The sequence below is a fragment of the Gasterosteus aculeatus genome, chromosome 20, assembly GCF_964276395.1.
Source record: "Gasterosteus aculeatus chromosome 20, fGasAcu3.hap1.1, whole genome shotgun sequence".
Classification (NCBI taxonomy): domain Eukaryota; kingdom Metazoa; phylum Chordata; class Actinopteri; order Perciformes; family Gasterosteidae; genus Gasterosteus; species Gasterosteus aculeatus.
The window spans coordinates 12,661,768-12,683,730 of NC_135707.1; the positions used below are offsets into that span (position 1 = coordinate 12,661,768).

At 42.5% G+C, this 21,963-nt stretch overlaps 1 protein-coding gene across 1 annotated transcript in view; it reads left to right on the forward strand.

Annotated features, from left to right (window-relative positions):
- The window catches only part of cdkal1 (CDK5 regulatory subunit associated protein 1-like 1), a 165,242-nt gene that overhangs the window by 105,047 nt on the left and 38,232 nt on the right, over positions 1-21,963 (forward strand). The window contains exons 11-12 of the mRNA XM_040164344.2: positions 13,312-13,492; positions 19,996-20,058. Of these exons, the coding sequence (XP_040020278.1) occupies positions 13,312-13,492; positions 19,996-20,058 (244 nt within the window). The remainder of the gene's footprint in view (positions 1-13,311; positions 13,493-19,995; positions 20,059-21,963) is intronic.

Below are 21,963 nucleotides of genomic sequence, written 5' to 3' on the forward strand. Positions count from 1 at the left end.
TTTGAAACGCAACATTTCTTTCAAAAATGCCCAAATCGAACCATTTTCCACAGTCAAGAGCCGACATCATCTTGACTAGTTGTTATACCTTCCGACGGTCTTTGGACACACGCGTGACAAACTGCGGTAAAAAAAAAAGCAGCCAAGTTGAAGCTTAAAGTTTGGATACTAATCCAATCACACAATCAGAACAGTTCATTCTCTGCTTCTCAGTACAAATACGAGGCCACATTTGAATTGTTACTTGACAAAAATGGTGCGACACTTAATTAAATAATTAATTAAAACAGCCGACAGGAGAGGACGACATATTTTGTAAATATGTCAGTAGTTTATTTTGTAGAGCACACAGAGCTTGCTTTTTATTTCAATAACACTTGTGTGCACTTGGATACATTCTGCATATATACTTTCCATTTCTTTCAAAGAAATGGCCTGTTTCCATAGAGGTGCATCACTCTATATTAGAGAGACGTATAACAGTGAGAAACGAAACGAGGCCGCAGTAAGTATAAAAGCCTTTAGTAGGTCAAACATTGTGTGTCTTTGAACTGAAGGCCCAACTTTTCCATGTAGTTGACACGTGGCCCGGGTGAATGTGGGATTAACGTAATTTGTTAAAAACTTGATTTTTATCACTCGCCAACGTTCCACTGATTAATAGCAATATAAAATAATAAACTGACTTACTGATTATTATTATGTCCAAACAATTTGTCTCCTTTGTTAAATATTTCGATTTGTATTTTCTCCTTCTATTCCTTCCTAAAGCTGCAGGCTACATCGGCCTGTTTCCACTCTTGTTTTCCCTTCAAACCTTTAACCTGGGATGAAAGACCCCACACCACGCTGTGTGTGTGTGTGTGTGTGTTTTTACTGATTCTACTTGTCACTGGTGCGCTCATGCAAACCAGAACAACTCAACGTGAAGTGTGTGTGTGTGTGTGTGTGTGTGTGTGTGTGTGTGTGTGTGTGTGTGTGTGTGTGAGAGTCAGACTCACAGGTGGCTCTTAGTGTAGATTCTCACAGTTAGGCCTTTGTTGAGCCGTGTAAAGTTCACTTGTGAGAATGCAACAGGAACCTTGTGCAGGTATGTGTCAGGTCAGAGCTTATCTGACTGACGCGCACACACAGAAGACAAATGTATTTCTCTTCACAAACAGTTTAATGCCACCAACACTGCAGAGGTCATGAAGGTTCAAACGGCCTCTGGCCTTCCTTATCAGAGAAAACCAGTACAGACACACACACAGACACACATCAGACCTCCCTTCTTGAGATCCATGTTCTATAGAATAACATCCCAACTGTCCGGCAGTTTAAAGCAAACCAAATGTCAGTCAGAGTAATTAAGTATATATTATTTGCACTTTCCCTGAGAACACAATCAAATACTGCACAAAGAGAATCAAAAAGTGAAACGTCTCCCTCTGATGACCAGATGACAGCTTTGTTCCAACACTTTGATGTGTTCCACACTCTAACATGCATAGAGTGTAAAGGTCTGTTGAAGGTTGAATGCCCAAATCACCCGTCAGTGGAGGCTCATTCACACTGATCGAAGCAAATGGCGAACCAAAGCTCCTCTGACCCTTTATGTGCGGATGACCTGGTGGAAGAAAATCAATTCCACTTTGCTGAAGCTCGCTGTCATTACGAGAGACCGACTGGTTCGCCCATAGCGTGAGTGTGATGTAGAACAATGGAAACACACAATGCTGTTGGTATCAATTGATTAAGTTCATCTCGGGGCGCGTCCCTGTGTGACTCTCTACGGGATCGTCCATTCCCTCGTTGCCTTTCTTACATTCTGTCATGCAGGCTTTAATGACATTATTTTGAAATTGTGTTATATTTCGTTGTTCTCTGCTTTGATATGTATCTTAATTCACACTGCAAGTTCTTATTCTAAAGCCGTCCATATCCTTGGAGAAAATTGCATTTAATATACCCTTTTTTCTGGGTGTTATGTCAAAATCCGTTCCTGCCATGCATAATTTGAACAATCAGTATAATAATTATTTCATTAAAATGGTTCATTTGTCCGTCTTCCAACACGGACCATATTTCTTTTACACTCCTTTCTCTCTGCTTCTAACAATTAAAATCACATAATGAACCGTCTTTATGCAGCGATGTATGGAGAGAATCCGGTTACGGTGGAATAAGGCTATTACAAAGTGAGCGAACGTGGCCAGCGGATTTCCCCCCAGCTGGTTCCTAGTTCCCCATAATATCCAGGCTGCTGTTCCCTCAACTACTCTCGAGGATTAAGTGTCAATTGACTGGGGCCAGAGATGAAACGCCTGCAAGAGAAGAGTAATGCATCTGTGGGTTGGGGATTTGTGTTGCATATGTGCAGAGGAGCCGAATCCGGCAGTAATAATGTTGAACTTTAGGGGCAGACGGGAGGTTGTGTGAGCCATTGATAGATGACGAGGGGACGGGGCGTCCCTGAGACCTTCTGGGGTGTCCCTCAGGGTGGTAGAGTCGTTCACCTGGAGGTCATTCATGACCTCTGAAGGCCCTTTGTGTCTCACAGGCTATAGAGGGTCTTCTTCAATGAAGACACAGTTGTCCACATGTAAGACGGGGGGGGGGGGGGGAGGGGGGGGCAACACTATTGCAGTGAAGCCGAACTAGAGAGCACTTCATTTTCCAGGTTGATGACATTTTGAGAGCACTTTCGTCTGCAATAACTGCAGTGTTTAAAGTTCTGGTCCCAAAGGAATGAGGACTTGATGTCAACAGGTGATTAATGTGTGTGATCTCAGCAGCTGACCGTCGCAATGACCCTTGACCTCCGGCATTACCTATGGGAATCCAAAACTCCACATTCAACCTCCTTTTGAGCATTTGGTCAATGATCCACTGAGTTTTTTTCCGTTGCGTCATTGTTTTACTTATTGAAGTACGATAAATATTTTGATAAGGCTACATGATTTGTGTTGTCCTTGTTTAAAACCAATGACTCATGTCATTTATCACAGACTTTTCAGATTTTCTCACACCATCGATGTGGTCACACCATCGTAAATTTCATTTAATTATCTTGGTAGGTTTTATTTCATATTGTCTAAATTGTGACAAAAAGACCTCCAAGAACGAGTTGTTAGCTGAATGGTCTCTGAATTCACCTAACAACGTAACATTCTCTTCACATTTTATTTTTCGACTATCGGTAAGGATACATGTGTGCGTGGTACCTTGAGTTTCAGATGGTTTTAAGTCAATTCTACCAGCTTAAAAGTCTCTAACTTTAGTCTGTAAAGAGGAGAGAGCATGTGTGAATGTAGCTTGGCAGCGTTCCGAAGCCCGAGGACGCTGTGACTGCCGATACAACGGGTTGATGATCAACTTAATGGGTGCATGTTTGCGTCCATCTTAAGTGGAGAAATTGTTTCTCCAAACAGCTCAGACAGTTTGTGGTGTGTGTGTGTGTGTGTGTGTGTGTGTGTGTGTGTGTGTGTGTGTGTGTGTGTGTGTGTGTGTGTGTGTGTGTGTGTGTGTGTGTGTGTGTGTGTGTGTGTGTTAGTCATCTCCTATTAGTCACAGGGAGTGACAGGATTATATCAAGCCTTCCTGGGTTACAGCAGGACACACACAACTGTCAGTGACTACACTGTGTGTGTGTGTGTGTGTGTGTGCGCGTGCAGACTGGAGCTAGTCACTCGCTTTGTTGTTGAAGACAGACCGTCGTTAGTTCACACTCGTGCATCTAAAGGTTTAAGATATCAGATAAGGGCTAACGTTTCACTGGGATAGTTGGTGGGGGCTGTTTGGGATGCTCCCTCGAGGCGTTTGGAGGGGAAAAGAATCAATAGTAAACCAACTGAAAAAAAGATCTGTGAGGCTGAAAGGAGCGAGGCGGGAACAGAGAGTGGTGAGAAAGGTTTGCAGCGTAAACTGCTGATCCTTTATGAAGCTAACTAAATGTGCCAGTGAACAGTGTGTTTAAATTCAAACCCTCACTCAGCCACACATCTGTAATAAGAACAGCCTGGTTTAGTAATCCCACGCACAGGGAACAGTCTCACACACTTAAACATTTGAGTTCTGTAAACTCACCAGATTTCCAAATTGTCAACTCGACGTTGACCTCGACTCACCAAACTCCACTTCCAATCATCCCTTTCACAGAGATTCTGTAGTTTTGCCGCTACACCTGCTTATGTTATTGTAGATGACAACAAAACAGGCATGACGTGTCGCGCCGGAGCGTCAGCGTCTGGCGTACTTTTGATCCCACCACCCTGATGGTTGTCCGTTTTACTAAGACATTGATTTGTTCTACCTCCGCTTTGTCCCAACCGTCCCCCGACTGCACCTTTTATACAGAGCGCGATGTGGGATACCTGCCTTGAACAGGCTGTGTGAAAAGGGATTTTAGAAGACTTTTAATGAGTGCAGAACATTTGCCCGCGTCCATGAATTAATTAATCCCATCCCCCCCCACCCCGAGGCTAGATACTAGTTGTGAGAAAGAAAATAATTGAATTAAAAGGGCAAACATCTCTGCGGGAATACAAAATGAAGTGTTTGTCAGCTGGAAATGCAATGTAATAAAAAACATTAGTTAAAAAAGGAGACACTGCCATGCATGTTGTGAATTGATTGTTGCCTCAGCGCAGAAACCGTAAAGGAGCGTAAAGGGATTCTAGAAAGGGGGGAAGACGCTTGTGTCTCTTGGAAGACGTTGAGTGTTGTGTTTGTCTGTACTTCTGAAAAGTGACAGAAACAATTTTGTCTAACATGAAAAGCTAGTTTGAGAGGTCAAACTTTCCTTGCACACCACATAGGGGACCAATGGCGGTGAGAAATGGCTAGTAGGTGTCACCCGTTAGAAGCCACGCCCGTGGGTTTTTTTTGTGCACATGAGAAAAGTCACACAGTGCATACTTGTGTAGTTGCATAACAATGTTGAGATGAGTGTGACTTTGCGGTGGTTCTGCTGACCTACTGGCTGTCGTGTTGACTCTTGAAGCATTTAGTAACACATTCATGATGTCCGCAGGTCCTGTATATACTAGATTGTCTGTTTGCACGGCTTCTTGCTGGTAAATAATGAAACATGTCACCTCATTTAGATGTAATGTGCCCAGTCGGAGTTCTTCTTATTGCACAACTTCTATCCATCTGGCCAATTAGTCTCCCCATATTGCCTCTTCTTCTTTTCAGCACCCCTCTCACACATATACAACTAAAGCGACACCGAGCTTGTTTTGGGATTCCTCTTTTGTAAATCGTTACCATTTATAATCAAGATGTCCCTCCAGATAGTTATGGGAATCCTACACATCAGCGTGGGCTTGTTTACGCGGCTCCGTCACGCTTCCTGTTTGTGTCTGTGTGTAGAAGCGATTTAATCCAGGGAGGAGAGACGGAGCCTTCCTGCCCACACACCTGGCTGCATGTGTCACTGAGTCATAATTGACACCCAATTGGCTCCGTTTAAGCAAAAGTAAACCGCGGGTCCTTAACCTCACGTCAAGTTACTTTCATGTGTGTTTGTGCATGTGTGAACTTTAGGAAGAGACATCGGCTTGTGGATAATAACTCTTTTGGCAGTTCCTAACACATCTCTGATGACCCTTCCTCTGGATTACCACGTTTCCTTTCCATAAGCCAAGAAACCACACACACGCATACAGGATATGTACTGTAATTACAGGAGTTACGCTTTCCTTCATTAAGTAGTGTTAATTCAATAGTAATTCTCCCAGATTGCGTTCTTGCCAATACCAAGTACTGATCCAATATGGCTTTAAAAACAAACTATCCGGCTAGCCTCTTCCAACGTGCCCCCCGGGGCCACAAAGAGCAGCTGGTAAAACGACCCATAAACACATCATTTAGAAAGAACGTGTTTCTCCTTTAAACACATAATGCTTTTTTGACCCCATTCAAAATGCAAATATGTTATTATTCATTCCTTTATCTCTTTCATGGGAAATGTGAGGCTGCTCAGAAGTGCTAAGTCAATATTGTCTCTACTAACTGACTATAGTTTATCATTGTCATTGTTATCAATGAAATGCTTTAATGTTGCTGAGCTCCAAGGTTATCTGGGCTCCTGAAGGACGGAGGTCATGTTTGACTTACCACAGTTTCCCCACCCGTTACACATGTTCTGCATTTTCTTAATTTGTTCACTAAAGCCAGTAATATTTGTAGACGAGTGTGGGAGAGCAGATGGATTGTTTCCCCACATATAAACTGAAACGCCATGAGACGTCATTGAGGATCATAGATTACATGTGGCTTTTTAAATGGATATCTTGACGTTGAGTTGCTCTGATACTGATCGTTGTGTCGGAAAGGCCTCCTCTAAGGTACCGGTACAGAGAACATGTTAGTCAAAACAGAATTATATAACTTTTCCGTGTGCTTTCCCCTCCCTGTGTACACACACACACACACACACACACACACACAAGGTCAGTTGAAAGTTGTGTGTCAACGTCTGAATCAGCTTTCTGTACCAGTCTCCCTCATATAATATTTCTTTTGTTCACTCTTTGAGTCGTTGTGCCTTTTTTAAATCTCGATTTTGACCCCACAGTTTCTCCCACAGTTGAGGGACTATAATCCGTTTGTCACTGGCAGCAAGCTTTTCTTTTGTGGATGTATTTTTTTTATTCTTGCACACCGTTGTCTATCGGGAGGGAAGTTTGCCGCCAAAATAGTAAGCTTGAGGGTTAAGTAATGTTTAGCAGTGTTGGTGATTAAGCCCTGCGCGATGCCCTCTTACCCCCTATAATTTCAGTTGATCTACTATGATTGTCCCTTGGGTTGAATATGAAGTTATGTTTAGTCGGCTCTGTAACCCTGTACTATGTTACCTTATACACTATTTAAAGTCATATAATCACCAACAGCTTGTTTTTGTTCGTGTCAAAATAGTTTTTTAAGCTCCTTTTGTGAACAGGAGTGTTTGCTTCTTGTGTAACTACACATAGGAATAACAGTGACATGGTCGTTTCTTTCAACTTACTATTTTAGTGTTTATATGTGACTCATTTGTTTTGGGTGTTCAATGAATGAGAAATGTATTTATTTGTTCACCTCATGTATTCCTCGTAAAAAGATAACCGAATTTAAATTCCCTTTATTGGCAAGATCGTCTTCTCCATGTCTGAGTGATTCTCCCGTCAGGTTCCTCTGCGTTGTTCTGAATTAGCTCATTTTAAGGGAGGAATCAAACATGAAGGGGCACTAATTGATTTTCAGGTTCCTCCTCCCTCAAAAAAAGTCTCATAAGCTGCTCTTCTTGGGCTCCAGTGACTGTCTGCTTAATGATTCACAAAATGATTAGTTAGTTAAAAGTAATTAATCCGTTAATTACCTGTCTTACAGAAGTTTTTTCCTGGTTTTCACCCTGGCGTTCTGTTGCCACAATTTTCAAGGTTCCATGTCTTTTCAAAGGAACAACTGTGGCTGTGGACTGTGTCTGCGTGACAAAGATGCTCATAACTGGCTTCCTAGCCCGCTAACCTACGAGCACATTTAGCCTCTATTAACTGGAGAAGTGGCCAATTAAAAAAAAACAAAAAACGAGGCACTTAAAACAAGTTTAGCATTTATAGGGATTCAGGTAAGGCTTTTATGTCCTCTGATGTTATCCATATCCACGCAGGTCACACAGCTGGACGCAATGATGAATCACACGCTGTGGGTGTGTCAATGAAGGTCGCCTTCAATTGAAATAAAGTGCAAATCTAGAGTCCATTTAACGCCTCGCTAGACAATAGAGTGTCATGCCTTTGCAGTGCAGCGCGTCTTTGGCAAAGATGCATATAAGTGTGTGTGTTTGTGTACAAAACAACTGCGTCACTGCCTGAATGGATTTGTGGTGTCTGTGCACCCTTAGTACTCCTCCCTCTGCCTAATGAAATGTGTGTGTGTGTGTGTTCTAATTACTCTTCTCCGAGGCTAATGAAGTATGCTTGTGTCTGCATGTGTAAGTGTGTGTGTTAAATTGCACTGCGGTTCTGCTCCACTGTGTTCAGGCTGTTTCATTAAATGATCAAGTTTACTGATGGCTCCAGTGGGATCATTATTTACTCGGCCCCACGGCAGCCACCTAGATCTTTACAAATGACGCGCCACGGAGAAAGACGGAGGTTATTTTGCCCCGCGGGTTTAGGGATGAATGACTCTGTATTCACTTGATGGACTAAGGCTATAGCCAACATATTTACACACCCTATTTGAACTTTTATCCAAATAAGGTGGAGCCTTATTATCCAGTCTTATTAAGCGCACTTCTAAAAAATCCTAATCGCAGCATGGATACCAGGCCTTTTTGAGATCAACTGATCAAGACAAAGACCAAAAGAGTAGCTCATTGCACATAAAGGTGTAAAGCTGCAGGACTTCATGAGGACCAGGGACCTTACCGCGACACCTTCGTCCATTTAGTCACAATGCTAAAAGTTTCTTGTCCCAACTACAGAAGAGCCCCCCTTAACCCTTTCACTCCCGTACGTCCTCCAATCAGTGCAATACATTATTTCCTTGGCTGCATCATAAACCAGCCGTTCTCGACTGGACAGCCACTCTTTGTTGAACAGTCTTTTCTATTTCTTTGTCTCCTCTTCATTTCAGTTTTTCTCTTTTGTGTCTTCCCTCCTGGTTTTCCTACACCTGCTACGTGCCGCCACATCCTCGCCTTGCACTGAGCAGGTCCCGTCTAGGTTGCCTGGTAACGAGCGTGCGGCGTCCGAGAGGGCAAAGCGACACGTGCACGACACATCGTTAGCAGGACAACTTGGTTGGCGTTTCCTTCTCAAGGTGGCGGCGCGTGAACTGGTTGAAAGGCCTGCGGCGCAATTAAAAAAACCCGTTAGAGAGCGATATACAGAATTCCACTCGCCAAAGTGGCCCCTGAGAGTGACGGCGCTACCTTCATGCGCACGCGTTAGGATTTCACCTGACTTAAAGTTAAATAACATACATTTCTCTCTCTAAACCCACTCGATAAGCTGTGAGGAAGCAAGGATTTTAGGAGAGAATGAGCGAGAGCTGCAGGTTTAGTAATTCTCCCTGACACATTGACAGCTCTCCTCCGTCCACCTGAAGCCACCGCCTGCCTCAATCTGCCCGTCAACCGATCACGCGTCACTCCTCTGCTCTCGGGCCTACGACACTCGGCTCCGGCTTCCAGAGTTCCAGAATGCAGCGACCACATTAGTCTCATTCTACGCGTGGCATTGGAAGCTGCAGCTGTTCCCCAATGGAGAACATCTGTGCTCATGAGCAACAACCACCAGACATTGTGTGAGTCGAGTTTCTCTAGTGGTCGTTGACCAGAGCCCCCAGGTGAGAAGCTTTGATTGGCTGTTCAGTGTGACATCCAGTCACCCGAGACCTTCATCCTCGGTGGCGGACATCGTTGTGAGGGAAGTGATTGATAACCATGCAGGTCTCTTGCTCTTTCTATCTCTCTCTCTCCCCTGTAAATTGAGCTGCTACATGACAGTGCCATTACCTACGGCTGCCACGGCTAAATCAAACACTTAAGTGTGTGAGTGATTACTGGCTCCTGCTCTTCACCCTCCTCTAGGTTCCTTTTGACTCTCTTTTAGGAGGGAATGATTCCGGTCATAGATATATTACGAGTGCATCAGATGATTTGTGTTTGGTTAGTTTACATAGTAATGGAGGACATAAAAGTATAGCAGTTCTCACAGCAAAGCGAAAATGAGGAAGGAAAGAGATAAACATGCTCAAAGAGGTACAACTTCACTAGAGCGACAAAAGAAACGAATGGAGATGAAAAACCAGCAAAGAAGTGACCTTGGTATAGCAATGCAATTAACAGTTTATTGAACTTCACAGTTTTCCATTTAACATATTTTGGGCCCCAGTAATGATGAACATATTCAAAGGAAGTTTAGTCTCAGTAAATCGCTGTGAAATACATTTAGTATGACCTTTTTTCTGTTTGAAATATTGTGTGATACTTTAAAGAGCGCACAGGGTCAAGTCCGTTCTTCTGTTGTATAGCCAATTTCTTTTTATAACCATTGTCATCCGCAAAGTAGTAGGCCACTCACTTATTGGAAGAACTTCCAAGAAACCACTTTGCGCTGCTAAATAATTCAGAGGAAATTATTTTGATCATTAGAAAAAAAGCTTTTTCTCCCAAAAGTATTAAGAAATGTTCTTGCAAATGAACTGTCAACAATTTCCTCATGGGCCAAAAGTGACGCGTTCAGCAAACCGCCTTACTGTGAGAGCCAAACGTTCGCTTTATCCTCAGGATTGACCCCTGGATGTTGGCATTGGAGAGGAGGGAGGACCTCACAGCGTATCTCCCCACATGCACTCGTTCCCACTGACTTGAACACCATTGTCACAACAATATGTTGAGGATCTTCAAACTGGTCCTTGGAGAATTCGTTTTCACTCCCACCACAGATTATGCTCCGAGGCCGTCGGATTACCTGTTAATTTGAATTTCAGTTTTTTTCCTCCCAACAGTAACCAGCCAAAGTTTAAACATTACAAGTAATCTCCCCGCAATCTCTCCCTCACTCTTGCCAGCACCACCTCTCTCTGCCTGCACCGCCCGGCGCTACAGCGGCTCCTCTGCCGCACGTTATCAGTTCAGAGAACACTCACTCACCGATTGATTCAGATGAATAGGTAAAACTTTACCTTCCCAGATCCACTCTCCTCCACCCAAACCCTTCCTCTCTACACCTCCATGCCACATTAATCGTTGGTTTTCAGTCGTAGGACGTCTTGCCTTCGCCTTATCGCGGGGGGAGGCGCTCGCAGGCATCTGCCTTGCAAACACGCTTGCATACACATGCAAATATTGTCAATATAGGATGAAGAGGATGGCTGTGTTTACATGTAAAGGAATATGCACTTGCATGCGCGTACGGGGGCCTCTGCAAACAAAGAGGTGATGATAATTGTGCTGAAGACAATGGTGCGTTTTATGGAGCTTTGGGAACTGATTGTGTGCTTATCTTGAGTTGTAATTAAAATATTTTAGTGTCTTGAACACATTCTCCCTGTCTAAATACTAACGCAGACTAGAAGCACATTGAGGCTTCTGTCTTAACGGATGGGGTTCCACGGCACACACAAACCTGTTCTCATGACTGATTATCTCTAATTTAGGGAGTTCGGGGTCTTTATAGCCTTTTTTAGCTACAGGAACAGTAGCCTAACTCATGAGGCTAGTGACCCAACGCTAGATTCTCATCAAATGGGTCCATCCTCCTTCTGTGTCTCATCATCATACTTATTTAAGATATTTAACAAGCATTAGTTTACATTCCATTAAAACAGATCAGTTGTAGTCTGACATTGTTAAACAGAGAACCAATTAAACCAAAACTGTTAGTGCGCTACTTAACGTTAAGATATCAATTAATACTTTTTAGAGAATTTGACACTTTGCGTATGAATATAACGCAAAATGGAGAAGCTAGATTCCTGGTGAAAACCAAACAGATGGGCTTGTTGGTGAGACCACACAATTCCCGTTGACCATTAAAATATTAAGTACTTTGTGACAAAGGTTCATCCTAAGCCAAGACTGTATAGGTTACAAGAATAGCCCTACTCCTGTATCGGTTTAATTAAAAGCGAGTTGAGCTGACCTCTTAACACCCGTCTTTCTCGACTTTCTCCTTTTTTATCTCTGAATCTTTGCCTTTGCCTGCGTGTTTCTCACAGACTGTTTTTTGAAAGTTGAACCATAACAAGATTCATTTCTCTGCGCTCTCGTTTTAACAAGGAGAGCATGAGTGTGGTTCTTGTTCATTAGTATCACACCACACCTCCATCACCCTTAGATCTGGAAGAGACAGAGGTGTCAAAAAGGACGGTGTGTGTGTGCGCACCTCTTTTTATTCTTTTTCAACCTCCAAGCAAGGAAAATCCCCAAAAGCTAATTCACACCAGTCTCTCCCCCGGCTCTTCCTCCCACTATTCTACCTCCATGTGTTACTTTGCAACCCTGGTCCATATTGTACGTTTTTTTTCTCCCTGTAATAGTGTGCATTTTCTTAGTACTGCTGAAAGAATGAAAAACCGACGGTACGTCTCATCACCACTCCACTAAAGGGCCATTGCAAATTGAATGTGCCAGCCCGGGGAGATGCAACCGACGGTTCTCTATTGGGCCTTGAACTATATGTGTTTGTTTGCGTCGCTTATGTAATTTACTTTCTCTCCTACTGGCATTAATGCTAGCTTAATAGCTTGAGGGAGTCTTGCGTCAATGTTTTGTGGTCTTGCGACAAGATGATTTAATAGCAATAAATATTCAAACTTTCCTTTATTTCCTGAAGGAGGAGAATATTTATGTGACATGAGCCCGTTCACGTTTTCTGATGATAAATATATACTTTAACACAGTGGGGGATCCTTGCTCCAAAAAGTGAACTGTATCTTTCCATTCTCGGGCCGTTTGAATTGATTATTTTTGTAGAAAGCCAACAGGCTAAAAAAGTAATTTGTTTACCTAAAAAGTAAAGGATTAATACGTTGAATATGCTGTGTTCAATCCTCATGGGGTTTAGAACGACTGCTTGGGGGAAACAAGTTGATTTTTCTAACAAATATAAAAATATTCATGTATTCATCAACTGAGCTATTTAATGCAAACATTTTACTTTTGGGGTTTATTTAGTTTAACTTTTTTATAGAGTAATTGCAGATCGTACAGGTCAAGGATGCCTGTGCCTGAAGGCCGATGGTCAATATTAATGACTGTAAGCCAATTGGATCCCATCAGTAGGTCAGAGGCTATCATGGGGGTGCAGAAGCAGGAAGTTAATATAATTAAAGATGCATCTTACTGAGAAAAATATCTTTTCCACTCTTTTTTTTGAGCTGCCTCCCTTCTGTGTTTCTCACACATTAGTGGCCGACCTTCCTCTTTCCTAATGTGTGTGTGTTTGTTTTCTCTTTAAATGCCTCATAGTTCTCATGGACTTTCAACAAGAGATAGAACATTCTTTATATTAGTGGTTGAGAAAGAAAATGAGTTTGAAGATAAGATGTCTGTGGTCAGAACAAGGAGGTCGCCCCCTCCCCGCTGTGTGCCTTCGGCCCGCTTCTGGCCGTTTTCGGGTGGTGGGATCGCAACGTGGTTTCTGCTTTTGTTTTAAAGTAAACTTTTTATCCGGAGGAGGTTCATGCTGATCATACACGGATCCTCTTGATATTTCATTGCTACAGAAGTTAGGCAGAAGTTTTCCCCTGTTGGTGTTCAAAAAAGCTTTTACAGCCAGAAGAAAAGCTTTGATGTGTGGCTTGATGAAATGCTCTCTGTTGCTTTTTTAGGGTCCCGGGTGTAACCATCGCTACAGATTTAATCTGCGGTTTTCCTGGTGAGACGGAGAAAGACTTCCAAGAGACCGTAGACTTGGTGACCCTTTATCGATTCCCCAGTCTCTTCATCAACCAGTTCTACCCGAGACCCGGGACACCTGCTGCCAGGATGGAGCAAGTAGCAGCCCATGTGGTGAGTGTAGACGAGCAGATGCGGCAGCTTTTATCCATTTATTCGTTCATCAAGTAGGTTTTTGGGGGTAAATTTAGCTGACAATGTATACACCTTATAAAGATGTGATTGTTATGATGGTGCCAGTACGGTTGGACAATTAACTTCACTGTAATCATTGGATTTACAATACTTTGAACCAATGTATCGTCCCACAAATTGTACATTTCACATTTGTATGACTTTTAATGGAATGTTTTGGACATTATTAAGGTGGACCTTTCTGACATTTTTCAAAACATGTTAGGACTTTATTTTTTTGTTTACCTTTTAATATAATGTTTAATGTAAATTAGTAGCAATGTTGGTAATGAACTTGCTACTCTATAGCCCCTGTGTATGTGTAGACTTTCTGCTCAATATATTTATGAATCTTATCTATTATCATGTATTAATGCGCAATAAGGAACAATTGTCAAATTAAGTTCAGTTCATTGTGCATTTAATTCAGCTACACGAGCATAAAGCGATACTGCTTCGGCTCATTCATAGTTGCTTACTTTGCTAGTTACATTGATAGACATTTAATTTGCAAAGCTGTTGAAAAACATTTGTATGCAACACTAACAGTTTTCCTGAATGTGCTACTTAACCAAAGCATGCTACCTGATCCTGAAATATTTGTCTTACCTTTTGTCTTTAGTTTGACCCACATCATCATGCGATACACTATATGTTCCGTCCCCTCTTGCATTTGCACTCATTCCTCTGCGATGAAAGCACCAACACATCTCTTTCAAGTGGAACGTCCTCATAAGTCATTCTCTTTTTCTCCTCTGTCTCCTCTTCGTTCTCTGAGGAGAAGCTCAGCGTATCTTAGAGGGATCAGTCCCCGGACAACCACATCCCTTCTTCTCTTCTTCTGACGGCTTTTCCCCTCCTCCCTTTCTCCTCCGTCTGTTTCATCCCACTTGTGTTCTTCTTTTGTCTCTGCATGACAGCACACGTCTATCCGTTCTTCCACAAGCAGCTCTGTGATTGTCAGAATGTGGCATATGGTTTGTTCCTGTTGAAATACAATATTGCTAAATCAGCCTTTTTGTTCATATGAAAAAATTATGAATAGTGAGTACTGAAGTATGACTAAGAGTATGAGTCACTGAATCACAGCCATCTTTAACAATTGTATTTTTGGTTTTGCCTAAAATAAGACCACACTTCACATTTTCATCCTACGTTTCTAATGGCCATTTTCACTGGTGATTTTGGTGTTTAATTTAATTGTGAATCTATTTTTGCTTAACAGAGAGAAGTAAAAGGTGAACGAGAGTCCAAATAATATGTTCGGCTCCCTGTAACCAGTACACCTGCTCAGGTCATCATCGCATCATCAGTCAGGATGCACCTGTACCATATATACACACACAGACGGATACGCACGCAGCAAGTGGTGACAGCGTGGCGATGTTTAGGCCATATAGGGTCGGTCATTAATAAAGTGCACCAGATGGTTTGTCTGGAACACAACTGTGTTGAAAATCCACAGGAGGGATGGATGAACTAGATGGAGTATGAAGCAGAGAGAGAGAGAGGGAGAGAGAGATTTATCTGACAGCACACGTGTGCGTGCGTCCATCAGCGCAAAACTGCCTTCTGCAGGGACGAATGGACACTTTTTGGATATGTGCATAGGATCAAGTAATTTTACAACAGTGGAAATTCTGTATTATGGGCTAGTTAAAACTCTCAATACACCCCATTTTTCACAACACTAAGAGTTACACATTGTCACAAGTATTGAGTATGTGTGTTGAGCAGGACCATATAATGAGAATTGATGTGCTTGGTTTGAGAGGTTCACACAAGCCTTGGTGATCCTGGAAACTAGTTTTGTTGACGTTGTTATTCTGTGGCATTATTGATATTCTGAAAACAGCATTTGTCCAAAGCAATATATCTTTTTCGATCGCTGCCGAGTTGGTTTTCCTCATCTGGCCATATATTGCTTGCGCACCTAGTCGACTGTTTAAAGAACCTACTCTATTAAGCACTAATATTTAATAATCTTTTATATTTTATTTTACTGTTACAACAATACACTTTTGAATAGAAACTGACAAGAAAAGCTTTGTCTCGTTATCATTGTCACTGAGTGAAGCAATGCAACCCCAAGTAGCTGTAGCCGGTCCAGCTGTGATGTGGTCCAGGTGTTATCTGTAGGTGTAACTTATTACCTATTGCAATAGATGATATATGAGCGATACAGAGGCAGATGGAAAGAATAAGAGAGACCACAGGGATGGAGGGAGCATGTTGAGAATAAAGGGATGTGAATGCTATTAGCTTAGATCTCCACAATCATCCCCATGTGGCTAGAACTTATCCTTGATAAATGGACTTTGTGAGGTGTCTGTGTGTGTGTGTGTGTGTGTGTGTGTGTGTGTGTGTGTGTGTGTGTGTGAGAGAGAGTGGTTGATAATGAGCAGCTGCTTGAGCAAAAGGGAGAAAAAAAGTGACCGAGGATGGAGATTAGCAATTCTAGTAGGACAGTGTTTTTAATTTCCCCTGGTTGCAATTGGTTAAGAACTCCATTACCCACAAGGCAGCGGTGTGGCAGCTGTCAAAGTGAAACAGCTGGCCAGCTACCAGCAGCTCCTTTTCCTACCTTCACCACCATTTATCTACGCCTGGGCACACACACGCATCCTTTCTCCCCTATCTGGGAGGTCACTGACGCTTTCATACAAATCAGGAGAGATAATAGCACTTAAATGCAGTCTTAGCCGATAGCTTTCATATTGCTTTGTTATTGCGATGTATCGTAAAGAGACAAAGCACTGGATGATTGTAGTCTGCTGATATTGAAGAAACTGTTTTAGAGAAATGCATCTACATTGAATGTGACCAGAGCCTACACACACCCACGGCTATTCACATCAAATAGTATGTCTTTCTCTTAATAACATTTAACAGTCGGCCTTGTGTACACCTAACTCAAAGCTCAACACAGCTGGAACTTGAGCTGTTTAGTGACCTCTGAGGGAGACGTGTCCCACTGTCATTGGGATGCCTTTAGGACGTGCTAACTTAGACACAAGCACGCACAGATTATGCCGACCGTTTATCTTGCAGTAATGTAGAGCCAGGGGTGTAGGCTCTGTAGCACCAACATCTGTCCGTCATTAGGGGAAGACAAATGGGCTCATGCTGGGGACCCAGAGGCGTATGCAGTGTATCCAAGGCAAGATCGCTGTTACCTTGCCCCACAAGGCACTCACTGGCATACATGTGCAGTGTTGCTCCCACCACTACGGGAGGACAAAACCTGGAATTATCATTTTCCCCACACGCGGCAGTTCCGCCCAAACATGTGCGCAAAAGTGTATGCGCGCAGGTGGCGCTCACAGGTGGCGCTCACAGTGCCGGACATACTGCCCCCCGTCGGCCAAAACCTTTCGCCCGAATACCCCCCTGTGCCGACCCCTCTCCCGAAGATGTAAACCATGGGGAAACACAAGTGTTTATAAAGATATAAACACACATTTCTGAGAATCAAACTTCTTTCTCTGAAATACACAAATGCACACACACACACACACACACATACACTTGTCTTCCAAACCTTTGAAGTCCTTGAAACACACTTGAGTGTGTTTTGCCGATAACAATCTTGGTGCAAGCATAGAACATTTAACGGCAAGCAAACATGCTGATATCACACAGGCAAACATCTGTACTGACTATAACTTCAATCACCGGGATGTAGACAAGAATGTAGAGCTCAGTCTATGTATTTGCACTTTGCGTCTATCTTGCCTCAGAGCATTGTGTAGATACTCCAGACAAAGTAGGTTTATGTAGAGCAGCTGCTTTTATATAGTGCACATATTTTTGAATGTCATTGGCCGCAGTGTGTGTGCTCCTGCACGTGTTTGGAGTCTGTGCATGAATAAGTGTAAACATCCATGTAATGTCACTCCCCGTTAGACGTCGCATCCGTCTCTGTGGACAACAGATGGACAGAATGGTATCAACCATCGTTCATCATCACCACGGCGACAGGTCCACATATTCACACACACACAAACACACACACACACAGACTTTGCATGCTAGATTAATTTCTTTGGTTGATGAACCACACGCACCCTCGCTCATAGACACGCATACCTGTATACAGGCGCGTTATTGTGCAGCACACTAATGAAGCTCTGAGAGGCGATTTGAATAGAAAAGGTGACAGTGACTTGCTGAGAGGCAGCATGTCTACAATAACCATTGACGTTTAATGGAGTGGTCTTACATTATGTCGAGGCTGCACTTGGGATTCAGATGTGACACTGATTTCTGTATCAGAAGTAGGTTGTATTTTCAATCGAAGCAGGATTGTTGATATTGTAAAATATTGTACAAGAAGCAATAGGTGTGTTATTGGATTAAGTTTTGTCAGAAGAGAAGGCTGATATTACAAAAGAAGGCAAATGCAGAAAATGCAGCATTCTGTAAGTGGCTCCCGATTAATTCTACAGGTGCAACTTGTGGTTGGTTTCTGCTCAAGGGCACCGTGGCAGCAGCTGTGGTGGCAGAATGAGAACCTTCCCCTAACAGATATTTTTCCATCAAAATGTCCCATCTCCTAACCTCCAGGAATTAGTTATAGGATTAGTAATATGTAATGAGATGCTGTTTTTGGTTGGAATTTAGAAATGCATCTTTTTTTTTTTTTTTCTTCATTTGTTCTCCGTATCCATTTTTCTTCTTCTTTTAGTTATTTTTCTCTGCTTTCATGTTAGTCATCCATGTGCCCTTGCATTCAGCATGTATTCACATCTTGTCCTTTTCTTACAGCTTCTGTTGTTCTGTTTTTTTAATCAATGTGGGACATGTTGGTACCTTTGCCTGCGGTGTGTGTTTTTGTAGAAGTGTGTTTGTGTGTTCTGCTGGGAGCTCATTTGGGGTTGAGAAATTCTTACCTGCCCCTACATCCGTCTTAGGAGATACACACACACACACACACACACATGCGCACACTGTTGAAAACAAATGCAAAAAAGAGTGGTGGTGAGAGCGCTAAAGGATTGGAAGGAGGAGAGAAAATGGTGTTAAGCAGCAATGATGAGAGAATCGCTCTCAGCTAAGGTGCTCCAGGCAGAGAAGGATGTTGACTGACAGACTCATAAGGCAGAGGATGGGTGAGCGAGTGGAGACGGAATGATCAGTATGAGCTTCCCCCTCGTTGGAGAAAAACATGTGGAGCGAGGGAGATGTTGAGCGATGGATGGAAAGCCAACGAGAAAAGAGGGGATTTTGAGTTTCTGGAGAGCCTGGTGACGCAGAGAGCAAGCGGGAATCATGTCGAAAACATGAGAGGATGGTACACGGACAGGGCCAATGATTAAAGGCCTGTGTGGATCACTGGGGAACCGAGATTGAGTAAGAGAAGGGTGTAAATGGGCGGTGAAAAAGAAGCCGAAGACGAGGAGCGATGATAGGTGCAGTGATAAAAAAGAGGAAGAAGAAAAGGACGGGCCTCGATAGAGACACGGAACGATAGGCAAAGTCAAAGTGGTAGTTGACCGGAGGCCAAGTAGGACCATCACTGCCCTTTAAACACGTCCTCCCTTGTTGTATTATATTTATTCAAAGGTATATAATTCGCTGTCCTCGGATTTGCAGCGTTCACTCTGCTTGCTGCATTTGACTGTCGCACTATAGTGATGCCTGTGTGTGAGAGCAGAGCGATTGACCGGTTGTCTACTCCGTATGTACAGATCTGGCCTGGGGACATTGACTTGTTGCACTTTTCATATGCTGAGGAGACGCAGGGAGGAGAAGGCGGGAGCATGCATACTCCCTGTAGCTGCTGTAGCTCGTATCCTTAGCCAGGCGTTGGCCTAATCAGCAAGCTAATTAGCACTCTTTGTAACTGCATTGGCCTCGTGTAACTGATTGCCTTAACAACTGCCACACATCAAACAGTCATGTCTCACGTGTGTGCATCTTATTACAGATTAAGGACACGCAAGGTTACGGCCAGACTTTGAGATGGAGATTACAGAATGTTTTACAGATTTAATGAATCGCTGTAGTCATTGTACTCGCCCAAAGGGATTTTTTTTATTTCTGTTAAACCAAGTTAACATGTGTGAAACTCTACTGTGTGCGCACATTTATGTCAAAATGTATTTCTTTTTATGCAATAATATATCATTATATACATATTATAAAGAACAATACTGGGCAGTGTCACTGACTCATTTGTACAATACATGATTACAATTGTCCTAAATCAAAATTGTCACAGAAAAGAAAAAGGCAGACTGAAGTTTAGACTGAGGTTTCATAGACGGGACATTGTCTATGAATGTTTTCCCCCCGTCTAGAGCTACATAGTCTACCATCCACAATCACAGCAGAATGAAGTGATAATCAAGCCCTGTTTGTTAGGTCTGTTTATTTGTATTTTACATATTTACGTGGCTTTTAAACCCCGAATGCACTTTGTTTCTTTTGACTGTTCACAGAAGAAGCAGAGGACTAAAGAGCTGTCACAACTATTCCACTCGTACAACCCCTATGACCACAAGGTAAGACATCTTTCAGTGTTCCCGGATCGCTCTGCTGCTGGTTTACGGTTCCGTATCTGTCTACCGGCCTGTTCCAGTTACTGACATGTGGACTGCTCTCCTTCACGGGGGGGAGAGCGCTGAGTATTGAGCCTCACTCACATGTCAGCCACAAGCCTTCACTTGACATCAAAAGCAGTTGTAGTTCGCAATCATCGTATTGACTTTATAGATTTCATGAGTTTCCTGTCTCCTCAAGATGGACACCTCTTGTCAGCAATCCAGTTGATGAGGGCAGCTCAAGTGTTTTGTTCCTGATTACATTGTGACCGTGTGTGTGTGTGTGTGTAAGAGAGAGAGATTGAACTCTGAAGTCACAGTGAAATCTCCTCAGCAGAATGTATGTGTATATGTGTGTGTGGATAGGGCATCCATAATGAGGTTAACGTCTGTCAGCAGACTGAATATGCCTCTCTTCAGGCATTCTAATGATGATGAGGCCCCTGTGACAGCAGTGTGTGTGTGTTCTCTGCAGTGTTCTTATATAAAGATGTCATTTTGACAAGTGACAAGCCCATGACATCGGCTGTCATTTTTCGCTGCCGTCATGAGAAAGAAAAATTGTATTTTGACAGATTACGTTTTATGGATTCTTCTGTATGGCTACACGCAGCCAAACATATGTTCCTTCCAGCTTTTTCTTTTACTGTGATCTCGTTGTCTGAGTAGTGGCGTTAATAGTAGCGATTTCTTGCTTATCATGATAAAGTCAAATAGAGTACAAGGTGGGGTTCTGCTTCTGCAGAGTAAATGTTGTCAATATGTTGGGGATTGAAGCCTTCCTTGCAGTTGTCACACTTTCCTATTTAGCAAAGTTTTAGCTTGGCCAACTTTTTTAAATTATTTTTTTCAGATTATACCTCTAGAGGAGTTTGTGCCTTTGGTGCTGTTGTTGCATGTTATGCACTAATTAAAAGGATATGAGAGTGATCACGTTTTCACTCTGGCAGGCAGGGGTCTTTTGCCTCCCACACACTAACACACACACACACACACACACAGTTGAAATGGTACACATGGAACGCACATGCTCGCAACCAGGGAATGTGAATTGGGCAAACTTGGCATTGAATATCTTTGTAATGCATTAACATGTTTGCATCTAAATCAGTTAGTTAGCATTTGCGAACATGCTTTTCCTCAAGTGCAGTTCCAGGGGAATTTATTAATGGACTGTACTGAGCCATCTCATAAATATAACTTCACAATTTGTTATTTCATACATCTGTGTGCTCAGTGCATTGTGTTTTTTTTCCACATGGTGATCATAAACAATTGTTCATGACCAACTAAGGCAAAGATTTTATTCAGTACCTCAATAAAATAAAAATATAGTGTCATATTTCCACATGTATTCAGCACATTGCATTCTTTTTTTTTTCTTTGAGCACATTATCTTCATCTTACAGCCATGTTAGAATGTAATATAATTAATTTTAGATTGAATCGCTACTAAATGAAAAATGCTTACTCTGCTAAATGGTATGGTATCTGATAGCCCTCATCCATAAACATTTTTAGTATGACAAGCAGGTTCCATGTAGCACAACTTAACGCCACGTTCCTTAAGATATTTTTTCTGTAGATTGTGTAGATGTGCAATTAAATCTCCTAGTATTACCAACCCAGTTAGCCGTGATGTATGATTTAATGGAAATAAATGTAATGACAAGCATACTTCCAGCCAAAGAGACCCCATTTCTTCCTCTCCTTGTCCTCGTCCATACACTGGAAATGTTGAGGCGAATGTATTAAGCCCATATAGCCGTTAGATAGAAATAAATGAAGTCTGATAATGTCCCTCATTTCACGTTAAATCCCCTCGGGTGTCTGGCTTTTCAGCCTACGGTTTCTGTAGGATATTAT